This window comes from Bubalus bubalis, chromosome 3 (assembly GCF_019923935.1).
Source record: "Bubalus bubalis isolate 160015118507 breed Murrah chromosome 3, NDDB_SH_1, whole genome shotgun sequence".
NCBI classification, from domain to species: domain Eukaryota; kingdom Metazoa; phylum Chordata; class Mammalia; order Artiodactyla; family Bovidae; genus Bubalus; species Bubalus bubalis.
Genome location: NC_059159.1, coordinates 12,277,013 through 12,294,955, shown reverse-complemented (window position 1 = coordinate 12,294,955; position 17,943 = coordinate 12,277,013). Strand labels below are relative to the sequence as shown.

Here is a 17,943-nt window from a genome sequence, read left to right as displayed (position 1 = left end):
AGTTAAATATTATTTTATTCAAAAGTTATAAATATAAAATGACACATAGCCAGAAAAGGGTCACTCCCTCTTCATCACTCTGACCGTCACCCACATAGGAAGTAATCTTCCAGTTCTGCAGTGGCCCTCCTGTTTTTCTGCAAAGATGAGCATATGCATGTATCAGAAGCTAAGTGGACACAGATGCAGATTCTCTCCTTCCTTCTTACACAGCAGGTAACACAGAACATACCTTCATTTTGTTGTCTTCTCTGCAGCTTGTATGACTCACTCTGGAACCTCGTCTAACTCTGCTCCACTCCACCATATGGTACATCCAGAGCACTGAGTCCTGGATGTTATATAGGTTAGACAAACAACTCTGAGGCATGATGTCAGAAGTTGTCCTCTCCTGTTTGCAGGTGGCCGTTTGCAGGCCTGGCCTGAGCAGCCTTGGGGTCACCTGCAGAAAGGACCCATACACCCCTCACCGTTGGAATGGGAGCACGTGGGAATCAGAGCTCCCTTTACTTAGGGGTGAGAGCCTCTAGGGCTGAAGGAGGAAGCTGAGTACCAGATGTGCCTGTCACTCTGCCGCAAGCCCCGCCCTCCCATGCCTGTGAACAGAGGACTGGTAGTTTTCTGGCCCCAGGTTTGACCCCAGAGAGTGGTCAGGGCTTGGGGTCCAGGCTCCCCTACCTGCACCAAGCAGAGCTTTGACATCTCCTGGCTGCCCGGGCCTCTATTCTTCATCTGTAAAGCTAGACGCAGGGAGGTGGAGGCTCAGTGCAGGTGAGCCAAACAAACATCACAGGCAGCAATTCTACTCAGTGTCTGTGGGAAATCTTGAGCCAGGTCAGAAGGTGAGGCCAGAGTCCTTACCCCAAGCTGCCCAGACTCCCTTCAACATTGGCCCAGGACCCACCTGAATGCTGGGGTGAGGGGGCAGTAATAGGGGTTATTTTCCCCAGTGCCCCTGATGGGACCAAGGCTGTATTTTCCAAAGAAACAATGTCCCAAACTAGTTCTCTTAGAACTTCAGGTTGTAGGTTAAGGTTTAAAAGCCCCTGGCTGGGCTGACCTGGGGACTGAAGCTCCTTCCACCTGTCTCTTTGGGAAAGTTGTGGCTCATTCTCAGAGCACGTGGCTTCTGAGGCTCCTCTGAGCTGGACCTGGGGAGGCTCAGCCCTGCCTCATGCTGTGTTTACACTCCAGCTGAATGCATTTAAAATATACATAAAGATATATATATAGACAGATATAATTGTAGTAAAATTGCAATTTAAATTTAATAAATTTAAAATCCACCTTCCAACATAGATTCTCTGGGTGATTATCTGTATTATCATTAAGGCTTTCCACTGCCAAAGGAAAAAAAAAAAGTGAGTTCCTGATGGTGGCCTGCCGTCCACCCTCAGCACTCTCCATCTCACGGCTGCCCGCTCAGCCCATTCTCCAGGCCTTTCCTCAGCTCCCTCCCATCAGAAAGGTGATGCCCACAAGTCACCTGCTGGGGGGCTTCCCTGATAGTTTCCCGCCTGCTGCCCTCTGCCTGGTTTTCTCGTTTTCTGTCCACTCGTGACCTCACATTGTGGAGTCCCTTGAGCAGGTGTTTCCATCATCTGCCCCCTTATCCCCAGCAGACAAGCCTGGGACAGGGCTCCAGTGAGTGCATGTGAGATCGTCAGGGACCCCCACACCCCCACCACCATGCATGGAGCTGCCCCACATCTGGTCTCAGTTGGTGACCTCCAGGCCAGGCAGACATCTGAACGGGTAAGAATCTCGGCTCCTACTCACACCTGGAAAGGAGATCACACTGTTAATTTCATGAAATTAGTTCCGTTTCTAAGCTGCCACCAGCTAGCAGAAGAATCAACACCCTTGACTCAGGAGCTTGCTGGGCCCTCAGTGTCCTCCTCTGAGAAGTGGATCCTGACTCCTGGGTGGAGGGTGGTGGTGCTTCTGCAAGATGGTGTGAGGAAAGTGCTCAGCATAGCTCCCAACGCCCCGCCCTCTAGCCAGTTCTGTAAGCAAACACAGTGGGATTTGGAGTGGACAGGGAAGCCACCTTCCTGCTCCTCCTCACCTCCTCGTCCCTCCCAGGCAGTGGCTTGACAGCTGTTCCCAGGATCTGCTTTGAATTAAAAAGTGGTGTAGCTCTTTAAGAAAAGCATCCACCGCCCCCGCCGCCCTGCTGCCCCCTTTGAAGTCGCTGGCGCTGAAAGGTTCCCAGTGGCAGATCTGAGGGTTTGTTTCTGCCTCCCCAGAGGCCACGTGCGGATCACAGGGTGAGAGGGAGGGAGGGCCGAAGGTCACATGGCCTGCAGCCTCTATTGCAGCCAGCGCTGAGGACCAGCAGGCTGCTCGGATGGGGACCAGCCGACTGGAGCTCATTAGGGCTCAGCAGAGCCAGCAGCTGGGAAAACTAAGGAGGAGCTGTCTCTGGCCCTCTCCACAGGCCTGGGGCAGCCTGACCTCCCCCGCACCCTCTCACCTATATAGTGAGGAGCATGCCCTGGCACTTTGCAGATGGATGCTCTGGTGACACCCCCAAGAAGCCCCATCTCCACAGATGTGTAGGAAGCCCCTCCCATCCCCATCACCTTCCTCCCCTCAGCTTTGGAATGTGGCTGGTCCCAGGGGGACCCCGGTGGACCCTGACACTCCATAGTTAGCCCAGGTCAGCTATGGGTTGGCATCCAGGAGAGTCCTTCAGCCAGGATCGCCCACCAGCCAGGTGGGGCTGTGTGGGGAGGGTGGGCTGGGGTCAAACCTGGGGCCAGAAAACTCTACCAGTCCTCTGTTCACAGGCATGGGAGAGCGGGGCTTGCGGCAGAGTGACAGGCACATCTAGTACTCAGCTTCCTCCTTCAGCCCTAGAGGCTCTCACCCCTAAGTAAAGGGAGCTCTGATTCCCACGTGCTCCCATTCCAACGGTGAGGGGTGTATGGGTCCTTTCTGCAGGTGATCCCAAGGCTGCTCAGGCCAGGCCTGCAAATGGCCACCTGCAAACAGGAGAGGACAACTTCTGACATCATGCCTCAGAGTTGTTTGTAAAGGCCTGGAACTGACCAGGTGGCCCCAGACCCTGTACCAGACGGCTCCAGGGGATGGGCTTTTCTCATCAAGGCCCCAGGATGTGAACCGAAGGGGGTTTCTGCTGATGGAGAGCGGGGGGTCGGGGAAACCAAGCAGATTCAAGTTCTGAGATTGCGTGACCTCAACTTGAGGCCCCACCCCCAGCTCAAAGCTAGCTGTGGGCTCTTGGCTGGCTGGGGAGTAGGGGCTCCGTTCAGGGCAAGCCACTGGTTGGGGGTGTGGTGGTCTGCCCCACTTTCCTGCCCTCTTGGGCCTCAGAGGCCAGCAGCTGGGATGCAGAGCCGCCCAGGTGGTTGTGCAAGGCGGGGCGGCTGAGGCCAGCAGGGAACAGCTGGGCCCCAGACGGCAGGCAGCAGCTGCAGCCCAGAGCAGCCTTGTGCTGTTGGAGCCCTGGGCTCAGGGCCCTGGGGATCCCCAGGAGGGAGCCACCTATGTGATACGGGGCCGACCCAAGTCCAGGTAAGGACACTGAGTCTGGAGCCTCTGGACATCCTGAGACCCTGAAGGCCCAGTCCAACAGGTGGGATCCCCTGCACCACTGACTGCCCCCCACCATACATTCCTCCCCAGAGCCTGCTGGCCAGCAGGGACCCCAAGCCTACCCCAACTCGGGCTCTAGCTCTTGTTTCCCAAAATGTTCCATCTCTGATGCCCCCTTCCCAGAAACTAGGCACATGTGGACGCATATGGACAGGGCTTCTGGTGCGGCTCAGTAATAAAGAATTTACCTGCGATGCAGAAGATGCAGGAGACGCCACAGGTTAGATCCCTGAGTCAGGAAGATCCCCTGGAGGAGGGCTTGGCAACCCACTCCAGTATTCTTGCCTTGGAAAATCCCATAGAAAGAGGAGCCTGGCACACTCCAGTCCATAGGGTCGCACAGGGTCAGACACGACTGAAGTGGCTGAGCGTGTACCCATGCCACACGTGGACCGGTCTCATCAGTTCTTTCTGTGCTCCCTCCCCTACAACTTCCTCCCCAAAGGGCCAGCCCCTGAACCCCCATCCCATAGCTAAAGATGGCACTTCAAAAGAGGCAGAGGCTCCCCTCTGGGCTCTCATTTTCCTAGGCCTCCTTGCACCTGGGCATGCATAGGATCTAAGCTTGGCTAGAAGCACCTATTGCCCACCTGAACGGGAACCAGGAAGCCAAGAGACAGGAATGATGCAGAAACTACCTGGACATGGCAATGGTTTGGGGCAGGGTTGGCAGAAGCGTGAGTCCCACGTCCAGCGTATCTGGTGTCCATGGGCCATTGTTCCCACTTTTCCTCCTCAAGCTTGAGTGTCAGCCCTCCAGACATCACACAAGCCCCCTGTGCCCAGGACCGCAGTCTGCCTTGGTTCCTGAAGAATGGTTGGCATCCACTGGGGAGCAACAACCATCATTGATCACGTGCTCACTGACCTATACAAGTCCCGCCCCATTTCATGCTCCTATGACCCTGGAAGGCAGGTAGTATTCTCGTTCCCACCCTACAGATAATAAGCCTGAGGTTCAGAGAACCAGCTGCAGGCCCAGCAGGAGCAGATGTAGGCTCTCAGCCCCACGGCTACATCTGTTATTGTGTGGGTCACCATAGACATCTGTCTAATAAGTGAATAGTGGCATGCACATCCCATGTCCCAACTGAATCTCCAGGGTGGGACCAGCCTACCACATTCACTCACCTACCCTCCTTCCCTGCCAGTTACCTGGTGCTTCAGGCCTAGCCTGCTGACCACCACTGGTTAGACCCTTAGGTGTTTGGTTTTTTTTTTTTTTTTTAGGTAAAATTCATAATATAGAACCACTTTAGGGACTTTCCTGGTGGTCCATGGTTAAGAATCTGCCTTCCAAAGCAGGGGACATGGGTTCAATCCCTGGTCGGGGAACTCAGATCCCACATGCCACCGGGCAACTAAGCCCATGCACCACAACTAGAGAAGACCCCATGGGCCACACCTGGAGAAAGCCCAAGTGCTGAAAGGAAGAGACCATGAGCTGCATTGCACATCCAGCACAACCAAAACCAAAACCAAAGCAAACAAAAAAACCCTTAAGGTGCACAATCCCGTGGCATTTAGTACATTCACAGTGTTGTGCAACCATCACCACAGCCAATTTTAGAACATTTTCATCATCCCAAAAAGAAGCCCTGTACCCTTCAGCAGTCACTCCCTGCTCCTCCCTGTCCCCTGGAAATTAACAGTCTGCTTTTCTATCCCTATGGGATTCCCTGGTAGCTCAGAGGGTAAAGAATCTGGCTGCAATGCAAGAGATCAGAGTTCAATCACTGGGTCGGGAAGATCCCCTGGAGAAGGGAATGGCTACCCACTCTAGTATTCTTGCCTGGAGAATTCCATGGACAGAGGAGCTTGGCAGGGCTACAGTCCATGGAGTCACAAAGAGTTAGACAGGATTGAGCAAGAAAGGCCTTTCTATCTTTATTGATTTAGTTACTCTGGATATTTCATGTAAATGGAATCATAAGATATGTGGCCTTTTGTTTCTGGCTTATTTCACTTGCCTTATTGTTTTTAAGGTTCATCTATGTTGAAGCACGGGTCAGTACTTTATTCCTTTTCGTGGCTGAATAATAGTCCATTGTGTGGATGGACCACATTTTATTCATTATGGACGTTGGGTTGTTTCCCCCTTTTGGCTACAGTGAGTACTGCTTCTGTGAACAGTGATGGTTAGGCTTTTGTTTGAACACCTGTTTTCATCTCTCTTGGGATTGTACCTAGACGTGGAATTGCTGAGCCATGTGATAATTTTGTATGTAACTTTCTGCACAGCCACCAAACTGTTTCCATAGCAGCTATACTGTTTTATATTCCTGCCAGCAATGCATGGGCTCTAGTGTCTCCATACCCACACCAATGCTTGTTGTTTTCAATGTTTTCCTTTGTTTGTTTTTGTTTTGGCTGCACCACATGGCTTGCTGGATCTTAGTTCCCTGACCAGGAATTGATCCCGATCCTTGGCGGTGAAAGCACTGAGTGCGTCATAACCACTGGACTCCCAGGGAATTCCCTGCTTTCCATATTTTTTATCACAAACATCCTAGTGGGTGTGAGGTGTTATCTGAACTTCCACTGTTCAGTCCAGGATCCCTTTCCTCCCACGTGTCAGGGACACGGCGGCCTCTAGGCTGAGTGCAGGCAGCCTGGAAACTGAGGCCAACCTGCTGTCCTGGTAATCTCCGTCCCAGATTTTGGGAGCTGAAGACTGAATTGGAGGAGTCCGAGGTGCAGAAGGTAAAGCTGGCCCTTGAGGGAACAGAGCCAGTCTGTGAGAGTCGAGAGGAGAACGGGGTATGAACAGCTCCAGAAGGCTCTCGGAAGCTGTTGCCCCCAAGAGTTGGGGTCCGGGGTCTAAAGCTTTAAAGAAGAGGATGTGGGAAAGGCAGAGACACGGAAGGACAGGCAAGTTCTGGGGAAGGCTCTTCAATACTGCTAGAGGTGTTGAATAAAGCAAACAGGAACTCGTTTTGGTCAAAGTGCAGGCTAAATCTCATTACAGTAATGCCAGCGAGTGCAGCATGCAAGCTCCCCCCTCACACTGGAATTCCATTGGCAGTCATAACTGCCATTCCCGCAGCGCTGAGCACTTTCACGCATGGGCTCCCGTAATCCCACAACAGCCCTCTGATGGAGGTACGGTCGTTGCCCTGCTTTAAAGAAGAGGAAACGGAGGCACACAGAGAGGTCATGGAGCTTGCCCAGGATCTCCTGCCAGGAAATGGCTCAGAGCCAGGTCCATGTGAAGCAGAACTCTACGCAATCCTGCCATCCGGCTGGAAGCAGTATTTCCCTGCCTGGGACTTAGAATAACAGACTCTTAGATGGAGAAGGTTCCTGGGGCACGTTCTCCCCAATGCCTAGGAACACCTTCAAATGGGGGAATCTGTCTTTGAAGTGCCTGTCTCTGGCCAGTCCTATGGAGGGCCTGTATACTGACCTGACAACCGCAGTGTGGCAAGTGTGGGTTTTTGAATGAACAGAGCTCACACTCAGCTCTTCCGCTAGCACTTCTGAGTCTCCGGTCCCCTCAGCAGGAAAATGGGTGCCCAGCTGCCCTATGGGTGCCTGTGGGGAGGCCCTCTGTCACAGTCTGCCCTCTTCTCCATTGCATGATTCCAGCCAAGGCTGACCTCTGGGGCACCTCAGCCTGATACGAGGCTTCGAGGTTGAAGTTACAGTTTCAGCCTCACAGAGAAGCTCTCAAGGGCCCTGTCTGGTCTCTCACTGTGTCTTCTGAGAGACCGCTGGAGCAGCCTGGTGTGTGTGTGTGCAGGGTGGGTGTGGTAACTGTTTACCCCACAACTCATTACCCAGCCCAGGGACTGCTGAGGAGGACAGTGCTCGGGGCCAACAGGGCAGGAGGGGAAGGCAGGGGCAGTGGTCCCTGGTGTGGCCAGAGGCTCTGGCAACCTCTCTTCTCCTGCCTCAGAGGGGCTGCAGGTGCTTGCCTCCCTGGGGACACAGCTTCTCTACTGCCCCAAGTCAGGAGGGAGCTCAGGAAGCTGTGCCCCAGCTCTAGACCCCTGTCCCGAAAGGCAAGGTCTATTTCTTATCTTTGGAAGGGCTTAATAACATCCGCGAAGCTGTGGCTGGGAGGGGAATGAGAGGTCTTTCTACCAAAGCTGTCTATGGTGCTTAGTGTGTGTTGTGTGTGGGGCAAATAAATCCCCCTTTTTTTCTTTTGTCTGTCCACACAGCCCGGAACAAGCCCCTAAGTAAGCAGCTTCCCCCCCACCCCCCACACACATCCCATTTTGGATTCTGAGGAGAACTCTCCTTCTGTCCCCAGTGAGGTGCGCTGGGAAGGTGAGACGAAGGGCAGGTACACTTTATTGCCCGGAGGTCACTGAACAGAGACCAAGCCGGGAGCTCTTCCATCCTGGCCCACGCCCCGGTGTCGGCTGGGGCGGGGAGAGGTTCTTAGGGGTCCCTGGCTCAGGATGCAAAGCCAGAGCACACGCGGGGAGGAACCAGGACGTCACCCCGAGGCCCACTGACCTCGGTAAGTGGCGGCGCCCCCTCTGCCCCCACTGCCTCCGAGGGCCGCCCAGAATCTGTCCACCCAGGCGCGGGACAGGGCGACTCCCCCGTGGCGCCGTGCTGCGGCGCCCAGTCCCTCCGGCAGGTCGCCGAGGGCGCCGGGGCCTCGCGCCACACCTGTCCGCTCCTCCGGGAGGCCCCGGCGCCTCTGCTGCCGGCCCCTCGGCGCGGAGCCCTGTGTCCGCCGTCGCTTTGATCCCGGGGGCCCCGCTGGATAAAAGTCCCGGGCGGCTCCGCGCCAGCGCCAGAGGGGAGGCAGCCGAGCCGGGCGTACAGCGGGCTGGCGCTGGGCGAGCGACGCCAAGGAGCCGGGGCCGCGGGGCCGCCCGCGCGGGCCGCGGTGAGCGCGGGACTCCGGGCCGGTTCGGGGTGGGGGCTGCCGACCGAGGTGCCAGTCGCCCGCCGCTGCTCTGGGCCTGGGCGGCGGGAGCGAAGGGCCCCCGGCGGCTCAGGTGAGCCCCCAGCCCGTCGGGCCGACCCGCCGCGTGGCCAACCGAGCTCCCCCCCGCGCGGAAAAACCCCGCTCCTTCCCCGCTGGCCCCCGTGCGCCGCCCCTTCCAGCCGCCCGGGGGCGGGGGCGGCGGCGCCGGGCTGGCCGCGGTGAATGAGCCGCCGGGGCCGCCGGGCCGCGCTGCCCCCCACGGAGCCGGGCCGGGAGCGCCTCCGGCGGCCGCGGCGGGGTAGTCCAGGCCCCTCCGTCAGGCTTGCGGTTTGGGAAGAAAAGGCGATGCCTCCGCCAAGAAAAGAGCGAGCGCGGCCCCCTCCCCCTCCGCCGAGCCCGGGCGGCGGCGGCGGCGGCACATCTAACGCGCGGGCACCCGGGCCGCCGCGGCCCCCGCAAACTACGCCCAGGCTCGGCCCCCGCCGCTCATTGGCGCGGGCCGGAGCCAGCGCACCCAGACCCTGCGCTGCCCTCGGCCGGCCGCGCGCGGAGTCCCAGCTGCCCAGGCCGACGGCGCCCGGCCCCGAGAGCCTCGACGCCGAGCCGCCCGCGCCTCCTCGGCCGGGCCCAACGCGGGGAGCGGGGCGAGCGAGCAGGCGCGGCTGGCGCGCCGCGGCCCGGGCGCCCCCGGCCTGGCGCCCTCGCCACCGCGCCGCCTCAACGCCTCCTGCTCTCCGCAGGTGGCCGCGGGCCCGAGCGGTGCGGCCATGGGCCGAGGGGTGCGCGTGCTTCTGCTGCTGGGCCTTCTGCACTGGGCCGGGGGCGGCGAGGGCAGGAAGACCTGGCGGCGCCGAGGTCAGCAGCCACCCCCGCCGCCGCCCCCGCCGCGGGCCGAGGTGGCCCCGGCAGCCGGGCAACCGGTGGAGAGCTTCCCTCTGGACTTCACGGCCGTGGAGGGCAACATGGACAGCTTCATGGCACAGGTCAAGAGCCTGGCGCAGTCCCTGTACCCCTGCTCGGCGCAGCAGCTCAACGAAGACCTGCGCCTGCACCTCCTGCTCAACACGTCGGTGACCTGCAACGATGGCAGCCCGGCCGGGTAAGGCCTGCACCCGTCCACCGCGACCAGCGCGCCCCCGTCGGTGGCCCCGGGACCGCCGACTGCCTGGTCGCCAGCGGGTGCGCACCACCCGCCTCCCTGTCCCCGCTCAGACGCACGGAGCCTGCATTGGACCGTCCTTGCTGGCCGCAGCGGTGGTCGCCCACAAGGGAAAGGCTCCCGTCGGGCCTCGGAGGCGCTGGCTCCGGGGAGGGCCCTGCTAGGCGACTAGCTGCGCGGGGGTTGGGGCAGCGTTGGTCCTGGGCCAGCCCCGGGCACTGACCCCTCGGCCACAGGTACCCAGTCCCTGTGCTCGCGTTCTTCGTTCCCTGGGCGGGGAGATGGCAGTCCGCGAGTGGCCCTGACTCCAGCAAGAGGAGGTGACACAGCGGGGCGGAGAGACGCCTGCCGTCCGCACCTCCACCCCCATCCCAGCTCAACTCGCCCCGTCTGCTCCGGGCTGCTGCTGGGACTGCCAGAGATCCAGCCAGCCGGAGGAATAGACAGGGGGCGCAGGTGGGACAGAAGGACCTGGGGTGCGGCATTCACCCCCTCTCCAGCCCCTAGCAGATCAAGGAAGGATGCGAGGCTGAGGGTTGGGGAGGGGTTAGGGGTGCCCATGCCCTCAGTGACTGCACAGCCTGAGGAACACGACGTTAGGTCCGACCTTGGTAGGAAGGATGAGACCCCGCTTCGATGGCGCCCGCGCCCCTCCACGCCCGCCTGTGCGACCCGGTACCCCTGCCCCACGCACCCTCGAGAGTGCTTTTCACTCTCCAAGCCCCACTGCGCATCCCAGGAGGATCTGGAGCCCTGGCGAAGACCCCACCCCCCATCCCGCCTGGCCGCCGGCGCCGGGGTTACAGCGGGTCCCGCGCGGGGCGGGCCGTGGGGATTTTCCACGGACCACACAGCCCCTCGCCGCCCTTCCCCGCCTCGCGAGCGCCACCTCCCGGGACTGACCGCCGCTGGCCCGGCCGAGCGCGCTCTGCGGGGGCCTGTCCGCTGGCGCCCCCGTGCGGCCGGCGCGTGCCCGGCGACAGGTGGAATGACCCCTATCTCCCCGAGCTGGACCCTGCAGCCCCCGCTCGCCGTCCCCCCCACCCACCGCCATGACCACGCACTCCACTCACTTCCCTTGCAGCTACTACCTGAAGGAATCCAAGGGCAGCCGGCGATGGCTACTCTTTCTGGAAGGTGAGTCTCAGGTGCGGATGCAGCGGGGCAAGAGGAGGGTCCCCTCGGCACTGGACCCTGAGGTTGTGGGCTGTGCCCGCAGGAGGCTGGTACTGCTTCAACCGGGAGAACTGCGACTCCCGATATGACACCATGCGGCGCCTCATGAGCTCCAAGGACTGGCCCCGGACTCGCACAGGTCAGCTCGCCAGGGTTTGCCGAGGAATCCCCAGGAGGCGAGGGGAAGGGAAAGGGGCTCATAATTGGAAGTCCTGGAAGAAGCCTCTTCTCCTTCATTCCCTAGATCCCCAGAGAGGCCCCACCCCATCCGTCCCCCACCCCACCAAGGTTAGGGAACATTCACTCTAACATTTCATTCTTATTCCACAGGTAACTTCCCAGGGCTCACCCTGGCTACACAGTACAGAGCTGGTCCCTGGTCAAAGTAGCTGGTGGAAGGGGGGGAGGTTGAGGGTCATGTCCAAAAGTCACAGCCCAGCTGGGCATCCTGGTCATGGAGACTCCTTGGAGTAACTAAACCCATCCATTCCCCACTTCCCCAGCAACCTTAGTTCAGGTGGGTGTCACCACCCACCTCCTTGCTGGAGCTTGGTAGGATCCCTCCACATCCACTTACCTTCCTATAGTCTTCACCCCTGCCTGCATGCCCTGCTCCCACCAGAAAGACCCACTGCCTCTGTTCTTCCCTATCACAGGCACAGGGATCCTGTCCTCCCAGCCAGAGGAGAACCCCCACTGGTGGAACGCCAACATGGTGTAAGAGGGAGCCAGAAGGTCCTTTCTGGGGGAGGGGAGTTCTGTCTTGGGGGTCCTTTCTGGAGGCTCCTTCCTAAGAGGTTCTTAGGGGAAGTCCATCCTGGGGGATCCTGTCATTAAGGGGATCCAGTCCTGGGAGAGGTCCTTCCTAGGGAGGTCCTGTCCTCAGGAGTCCTTCCCGAGGAGGGTGATCCTTCCTGGGGTCCTCGGGCAACAGAGGAACATGGCAGGCTCACACCATCCATGTGTCACAGCTTCATCCCCTACTGCTCCAGCGATGTGTGGAGTGGGGCTTCATCCAAGTCTGAGAAGAGTGAGTCCCATGCCTTCCTTCCCCTCCACCCCCTCCCCCCCCACCCCCACAGAGGCAGGGCAGGGAGGACAAGCACTTGTGGGGAAATACAGACGTTCAGCCTTGTGACTCCCTCTAACCCTTCGATAGTGTGTCCCAGGGTGCCCGCCCCCAGCACCCACTGCCTGGCTTGTCCATGGCTGGCCTGACACTGGGGGAGGGGGGTCCTCACTCCTAGGTGTTCCCCGAGGAAGGGCCCCCAGCACAGTCTTGTGTACCTGACCCACCTTCCTTCAATCTACCCCTGCCCCTGTTCCCATCCTGTGGAAGACCCTCCAGATACCCAGCTATACCTGACCTCCTTCCAACCTGGGGATGGGAGGACTGGCTGTCCAGGCCACCACTTGAAGCCAGCTCTCCTTCTCTGTGCAGATGAGTACGCCTTCATGGGCACCCTCATCATCCGGGAGGTTGTGCGAGAGCTCCTGGGCAAAGGGCTGAGTGGGGCCAAGGTGCTGCTGCTGGCAGGGAGCAGGTGGGCTGGGCAGGGGCTGGGGTGGGAGTGTGGATGGAAGGGAGAAGATGGGGCTGAGCCAGGGCAGACGCATGGCCAGGAGGCTCAGCAACATGGGGCATCTCTGAGGTTTGGCTCCCGAATGCCATGTGGCTGGAAGCTGTCCCGCAGACGCTTCTGCCTCCGTGGTTGTTGGGTGTGAGGGAGGCTTTGGATCACAGTGACCTAGGCAGTTGACTAGGGGCTAGCTGTGGACTGATGCACCGCCAAGGGCTGGGGTCCCTGTAGGCAAGATCACACCCACTGGTCATTGTATCCTAGCGGGCATGTAGGGGACTCAGGGGTTGTCTAAGGAATGGACAGAGGGGCCTGGACCACAGAGTTCACCTTCATTTTCAGATGAGGGAACCGAGTCAGAGAGTGAGAAGTGGGGGAGGGAAGGAGGGGTGGGAGGAAGTGAGATGACCCTACACTTAGCTCTGTGTCAGTGCCTGGAGCTCTGCCAGCCCTTCTCTGCCTCCAACACCTTACACACAAACCCAGAACATGGTGGCAGCTCAGAATGTTCTTGGCTCCCTGTGCCCTGGGGAATGGGCTGGGGCTGGGCAGGCCTGTTGGGTGAGTGTCCTTCCTCAATCTGCCCCGCTTGACCTCCCACCTTCCCTGCAGTGCGGGGGGCACGGGGGTGCTGCTGAACGTGGACCGCGTGGCCGAGCAGCTGGAGGAGCTGGGCTATCCAGCCATCCAGGTGCGGGGCCTGGCTGACTCCGGCTGGTTCCTGGACAACAAGCAGTACCGCCGCACAGACTGCATCGACACCATCACCTGCGCGCCCACAGAGGCCATCCGCCGGGGCATCAGGTGCCCCGGGAGGGAGGGCCCATTCTGTGCAGAAGGCCTGGGATTGGGTGGCATCAGGGGGTGGAGGAGCTCGTGGGGGCTGGGTGGGAGCGGGGAGAGCAGCCTAACCTGCAGCGTGTGGCCTAGGTACTGGAACGGGGTGGTCCCGGAGCGCTGTCGGCGCCAGTTCAAGGAGGGCGAGGAATGGAACTGCTTCTTTGGCTACAAAGTCTACCCAACTCTGCGCTGTGAGTGGGAACGTAGGGTGGAGTGGGGGGTGGGGTTTGGCGGTGGGTGTCCAGCCTTTCTGTGTCTGCTGGAAACCCAGCCTGGAGTCCAGTCCTTAGAGGCTAGGCTCAGAGACCATTGCCACACCCAAGAAGGGTTGACAAAGTCATCTGAGCCTGGCCAGGACTTTCTCAGTTTTAGCACTAAACGTCCACTCAGTTCAAAGCAAACTAGGATGGTTGGTTACGCTGACCACACCCACGGTGAGGAACGTGCCTTGGAGTTGAATCCCAGTGCTGTCCCTGCGTGGGGCCTTGGCTGTCCCTCGCCAGCACCACGCTCGAAGCAACATAATCGCCATGTTTTGGTCAAAGCGGAGTCCTGGGAGCCAGGCCAAGGTGGGAGGAGGGAACGAGGCACCTCTTCAAGGCAGCGTGCCAGGGGGACTAGTCGCCAGCACTCTGCAGCCAGGGCCTGGCTGGCCTGTGAGCCTGCTGTGGATCTGGCTGTGGCCTCCGCCCCTGGAGCCTGGGGTGGGGGGCAGAGCTCCGAGGCGAGGCCCAGCTGAGCCATCCCCCCAGGCCCGGTGTTCGTGGTGCAGTGGCTGTTTGACGAGGCCCAGCTGACTGTGGACAATGTGCACCTCACGGGGCAGCCGGTGCAGGAGGGCCAATGGCTGTACATCCAGAACCTGGGCCGTGAGCTGCGGAACACACTCAAGGATGTGCCGTGAGTGTGTGGGGACCCCACTTGGCCCCCCAGATACATACTAAACCACTTGACTTGAAAAGAGAGGCTGCAAAGATGGAAAACAGGAAGCAGCCCAGGGTCCTTGAGGTGATAAACTGTGGTCAATGTAGACAAAGGGGTACTACCCAGCGCTAGAGAGGAGTGAGCAACTGAGCCGCTAAAAGAGGAGGAACTGTAAATGCATGTTACCAAGTGAAAGAAGCCAGTCTGAAAAGCCCACATATGGTGTGATTCCAACTCTATGACATCGAACCCAAGTCTTTTGCATCTCTTGCATTGGCAGGTGAATTCTTTACCACTGTGCCACCTGGGAAGCCCCTATGACATCCTGGAAAAGGCAAAACTATGGACACAGTAAAAAGATCAGTGGTGGCCAGGGGTTGGGAGAGAGAGGTATAAATAGGTGGAGAACAGTAGATGTTTAGGGCTGAGGAACTGCTCTGTATGGTACCACAACGGTGGACACGTGTCATTACGGTCGTAGTAGCGTTAGTCGCTCAGGCATGTCCGACTGCGACATGTAGCCTACCAGGCTCCTCTGTCCATGGAATGCTCCAGGCAAGAATACTGGAGTAGGTAGCTATTCCCCTGCCCAGGGGACCTTCACAAGCCAGGGACTGAAGCCTGGTCTCCTTCATATAGGCAGATTCTTTATCATCTAAGCCACCAGGGAAGCCCACGTGTCATTATACGTTTGTCTAGATTCATAGACAGTACAACTCCAAGGATGAACCCTGATGTAAACTACAGACTCTGGGTGGTGATAATGTGTCATCTAGGTTCATTGATTGTAACAAACATACCAACTGGTGGGGGATATTCATGATGGAGGAGGCTGTGAATGGATAAGAGCAGGGGATGAAAAAGAATCTATGTCTTCCATTCAATTTCAATGTGAACATAAAGCTTCTGTGAAAAACTAAAGTCTATTTAAAAACAAATATTCACCTGTCCAGCAGAGCCCCCACTCTGAGCAGGATTTGGAGGCAGAAAGGGACAGGGGTTAGTAGGGCACCTGGGAGCTGGTGGGGATAAGGCGTAGGGGGAGCCACTGGCCAACACAGCAAGCGGCAGGAGGGAAGTAGGAGCCAGGTAGGGGACAGCCTCCCAGGAGAGGAGCTGTGACCTATGCGCTTTGGGGTAGGGAAGGAGCTGAGGTGGGATGTGGTTGCTCACAGGTTGCCTTCTCCCTAACAGGGCCAGCTTTGCCCCCGCCTGCCTCTCTCACGAGATCATCATCCGAAGGTCAGTGCCCCCTGGCCCCAGGACCGCTCGTATCCATGGCTCTCGATCCAGACATCTGCAACGCCCCCATCCCCAGCAGGCCTGGCCACCAGCCTCCCCAGCTCTGGCTTCTTCTGAGGGTTTTCAAAACCACTTGCACAACCAGCTGTGTGGCAAGAACTCAGTGGTGGCAATGCCGTCCCCTGCTTTGGCCACACCCGAGTGATCCCCAACCTGGGTTTCTGTCTGCAGCCACTGGACAGACGTCCAGGTGAAGGGGACCTCGCTGCCCCGAGCGCTGCACTGCTGGGACCGAAGCCTCCACGACAGCCACAAGGCCAACAAAGCCCCCCTGAAGGGCTGCCCCATCCACCTGGTGGACAGCTGCCCCTGGCCCCACTGCAACCCCTCATGCCCCACCATCCGGGACCAGTTCACGGGGCAGGAGATGAATGTGGCCCAGTTCCTGATGCACATGGGCTTCGACGTGCAGACGGTAGCACAGCAGCAGGGCCTGGAGCCCAGTAAACTGCTGGGGATGCTGAGCAGTGGAAGCTAGGGCCCTTCACCCTGGCCATCTCCCCTCCAGGCCCTCCTGCCCTCCTAGGACCGCAGGGCCCCTGCCATCCCCACCCTGGGTCTGGATACCCTCCCTTGGCAACCTTCACTGTCTCTCTCCTACTGCCTCTGAGGGGCCCCAGCCAGAGATGGTGGACCTGCCATCAGCCTGGCTGTGGTCCTTGGCCCCCTCCTGCCCCTCCCTCCTGACACCCCCCCCATCCCCATCGCCTCATTCCTAACCGCCCCATACTCCCTCCACCTCCAACCCACGGTAGGGAGCCAGAAGCACTGGATTCCTCAGCCTCCAGCCCAGAAGGCATACTCCCCCAGCCCAGTCCCCCAGCCTCTCCTGCCCTTTTGTATTATTTTATAAAGTGACTTTTTTATTAATTTTTTAAAAAAAGAAAAATAAGCAAGAAATATATAGTGAATGATATTGTTTTGTAACATATTTTTTTTAAATAATGAAGAAAAGATAACAAAAGAGCCTCACCCTGTAGATGTGTTTATTTGAGGGGGTACTTTGCCTGCTTCACACCCCGACCTGACCCAGACCCCCTACAAACCCAGGGCAGCAGGGAGAAGCTGAGAGGGACTCCGGGGCCTTTTCCAACCTCTGCTCCTTCTGTTCATCCTTTCCACACACAGCAGCAAAGGGCCTGTCTCAGACAAGCCCCCAGCATGGTTTGGAGCTCCCTTTCCTCTTTATTTTGATCTTGGGGTGACATTCACGCCACACCTCCTCCATTTCTAAGGGCACGACTCGGCATTTGTACATCTACAGTGTTGTGTCTCCAACAGCAATCTCCACTTTCAAAACTTTATCACAAAACACTCCCTACCCAGCTAGCACATTCTTTGAAGTTTGTATTATATTTATTTTCACAACATCACACATGCACATGGTCCAGAATTTGAAAGAGGCAGAATTTTGGAGGGTGAAAATTCTCCCTGTAGGCCAGCCCTTGATTCTGCTTCTGTGGTTAGTCCCAGAGGACACAGCCTCCCCATAAACACATACACACACACACACAAACATACACACAATCTTGTCCTTCCACATGTGACTGCACACCATACACTCGTTGCCTGGTTTCTACCTCCCGCTGCAACTTGGGACTGAAGAGAACATTCCCAGTCTTCAGTGAGCTCTGTGCGTCATACTGTCTTCAGGTACAAAGGGCCGCGTGACTAGCCCGTGTCAGTGCCACTGTGCACAGGCTCACGGGCCGGCATCTCCATGGAGGCACCCCGAGGTGGCATGTGCATCAAAGATAGTGAGCCCCTGTGGGTTTTGTGACATACTGATAAGCACCCCCTCCAAAGGTGGCCAGGTCATGACTCTCCAACAGACCTGGCTTCCTCAGCGTTCCCTGCACTAGGTGCCCCACACACATGACACCCTGATTCCCCCAGTGCCCAGCAAGTAGGTCTTATTACAAGCCTCAATTTGCAAATTGGGATACTGAGGCCCTGGGACTTCCCTGGTGGTTCAGTGGTTAAGAATCTGCCTCCTAATGCAGGGGACATGGGTTCGATCCCTGGTTGAGGAGTTAAGATCTCCCACATGCCTTGAGGCCACTAAGCCCCCGCACCCCCACCCCCAGCCACAACAAACGATCCCACATACTGAAACAAAGACTGATGCAGCCAAATATCTTAATAAATATTAAAAAAAAGAAAGAAACTGAGGCCCAGAGAGGCTATGCGAAGGGATAGAGGAAAGACTTGATGCAGCCAAATATCTTAATAAAAATTTTAAAAAAGAAACTGAGGCCTGAAGAGGCTATGTGAAGGGACAGAGGAAGGATTCATGCCTGGACCCTGCTCCTAGCCTCCGATCACCCAGTCTCTCTCAGGCAGCCTGCAGCTTCAATCCCAGAATAGGGAGCATCACGGAGACCTCATCCTCTCAACGGCCCCCCAAGACTGGGAGTATGCCCTGAGCTCTGGACCCACTGAAGTTGGCT

General features: G+C 58.1%; 2 protein-coding genes across 22 annotated transcripts; one reads left to right on the top strand and one right to left on the bottom strand.

Moving 5' to 3' along the window:
- Positions 1 to 7,817, bottom strand: LOC112583634. Of its 17 annotated transcripts, none has more exons than XR_006549357.1 (6): positions 2,873 to 7,817; positions 2,069 to 2,113; positions 1,487 to 1,781; positions 679 to 740; positions 233 to 442; positions 1 to 137 (listed from the first exon to the last, which is right to left on the bottom strand). XR_006549357.1 is itself a non-coding variant. In XM_044938700.1 (5 exons), the coding sequence occupies exons 1-5, from the start codon at positions 2,830 to 2,832 to the stop codon at positions 87 to 89; spliced, it is 450 nt and encodes a 149-aa protein (XP_044794635.1). In that variant the 5' UTR covers positions 2,833 to 2,852; the 3' UTR covers positions 1 to 86. The 17 variants fall into 17 exon arrangements, 4 of the variants coding, with proteins under 4 accessions (XP_044794635.1, XP_044794636.1, XP_044794634.1 ...); XR_006549355.1 differs by lacking the exon at positions 2,873 to 7,817 and adding an exon at positions 2,756 to 2,852; XR_006549356.1 differs by lacking the exon at positions 2,873 to 7,817 and adding an exon at positions 2,756 to 2,842 and having other exon boundaries at positions 2,069 to 2,116.
- An 88-nt stretch (positions 7,818 to 7,905) lies between these two features.
- NOTUM (notum, palmitoleoyl-protein carboxylesterase) lies at positions 7,906 to 16,459 on the top strand. Of its 5 annotated transcripts, none has more exons than XM_025279721.2 (12): positions 7,906 to 8,092; positions 9,253 to 9,611; positions 10,756 to 10,808; positions 10,891 to 10,986; positions 11,504 to 11,564; positions 11,819 to 11,877; positions 12,187 to 12,391; positions 13,040 to 13,231; positions 13,358 to 13,458; positions 14,020 to 14,167; positions 15,386 to 15,433; positions 15,665 to 16,459. In XM_025279721.2, exons 2-12 carry the CDS (start codon positions 9,280 to 9,282, stop codon positions 15,969 to 15,971), a joined length of 1,602 nt encoding a protein of 533 aa, XP_025135506.1. In that variant the 5' UTR covers positions 7,906 to 8,092; positions 9,253 to 9,279; the 3' UTR covers positions 15,972 to 16,459. The 5 variants fall into 5 exon arrangements, with proteins under 5 accessions (XP_025135506.1, XP_025135507.1, XP_006064301.1 ...); XM_025279722.2 differs by lacking the exon at positions 7,906 to 8,092 and adding an exon at positions 8,341 to 8,470; XM_025279724.2 differs by lacking the exon at positions 7,906 to 8,092 and adding an exon at positions 9,908 to 10,127 and having other exon boundaries at positions 9,454 to 9,611.
- Positions 16,460 to 17,943: the final 1,484 nt, after the last annotated feature.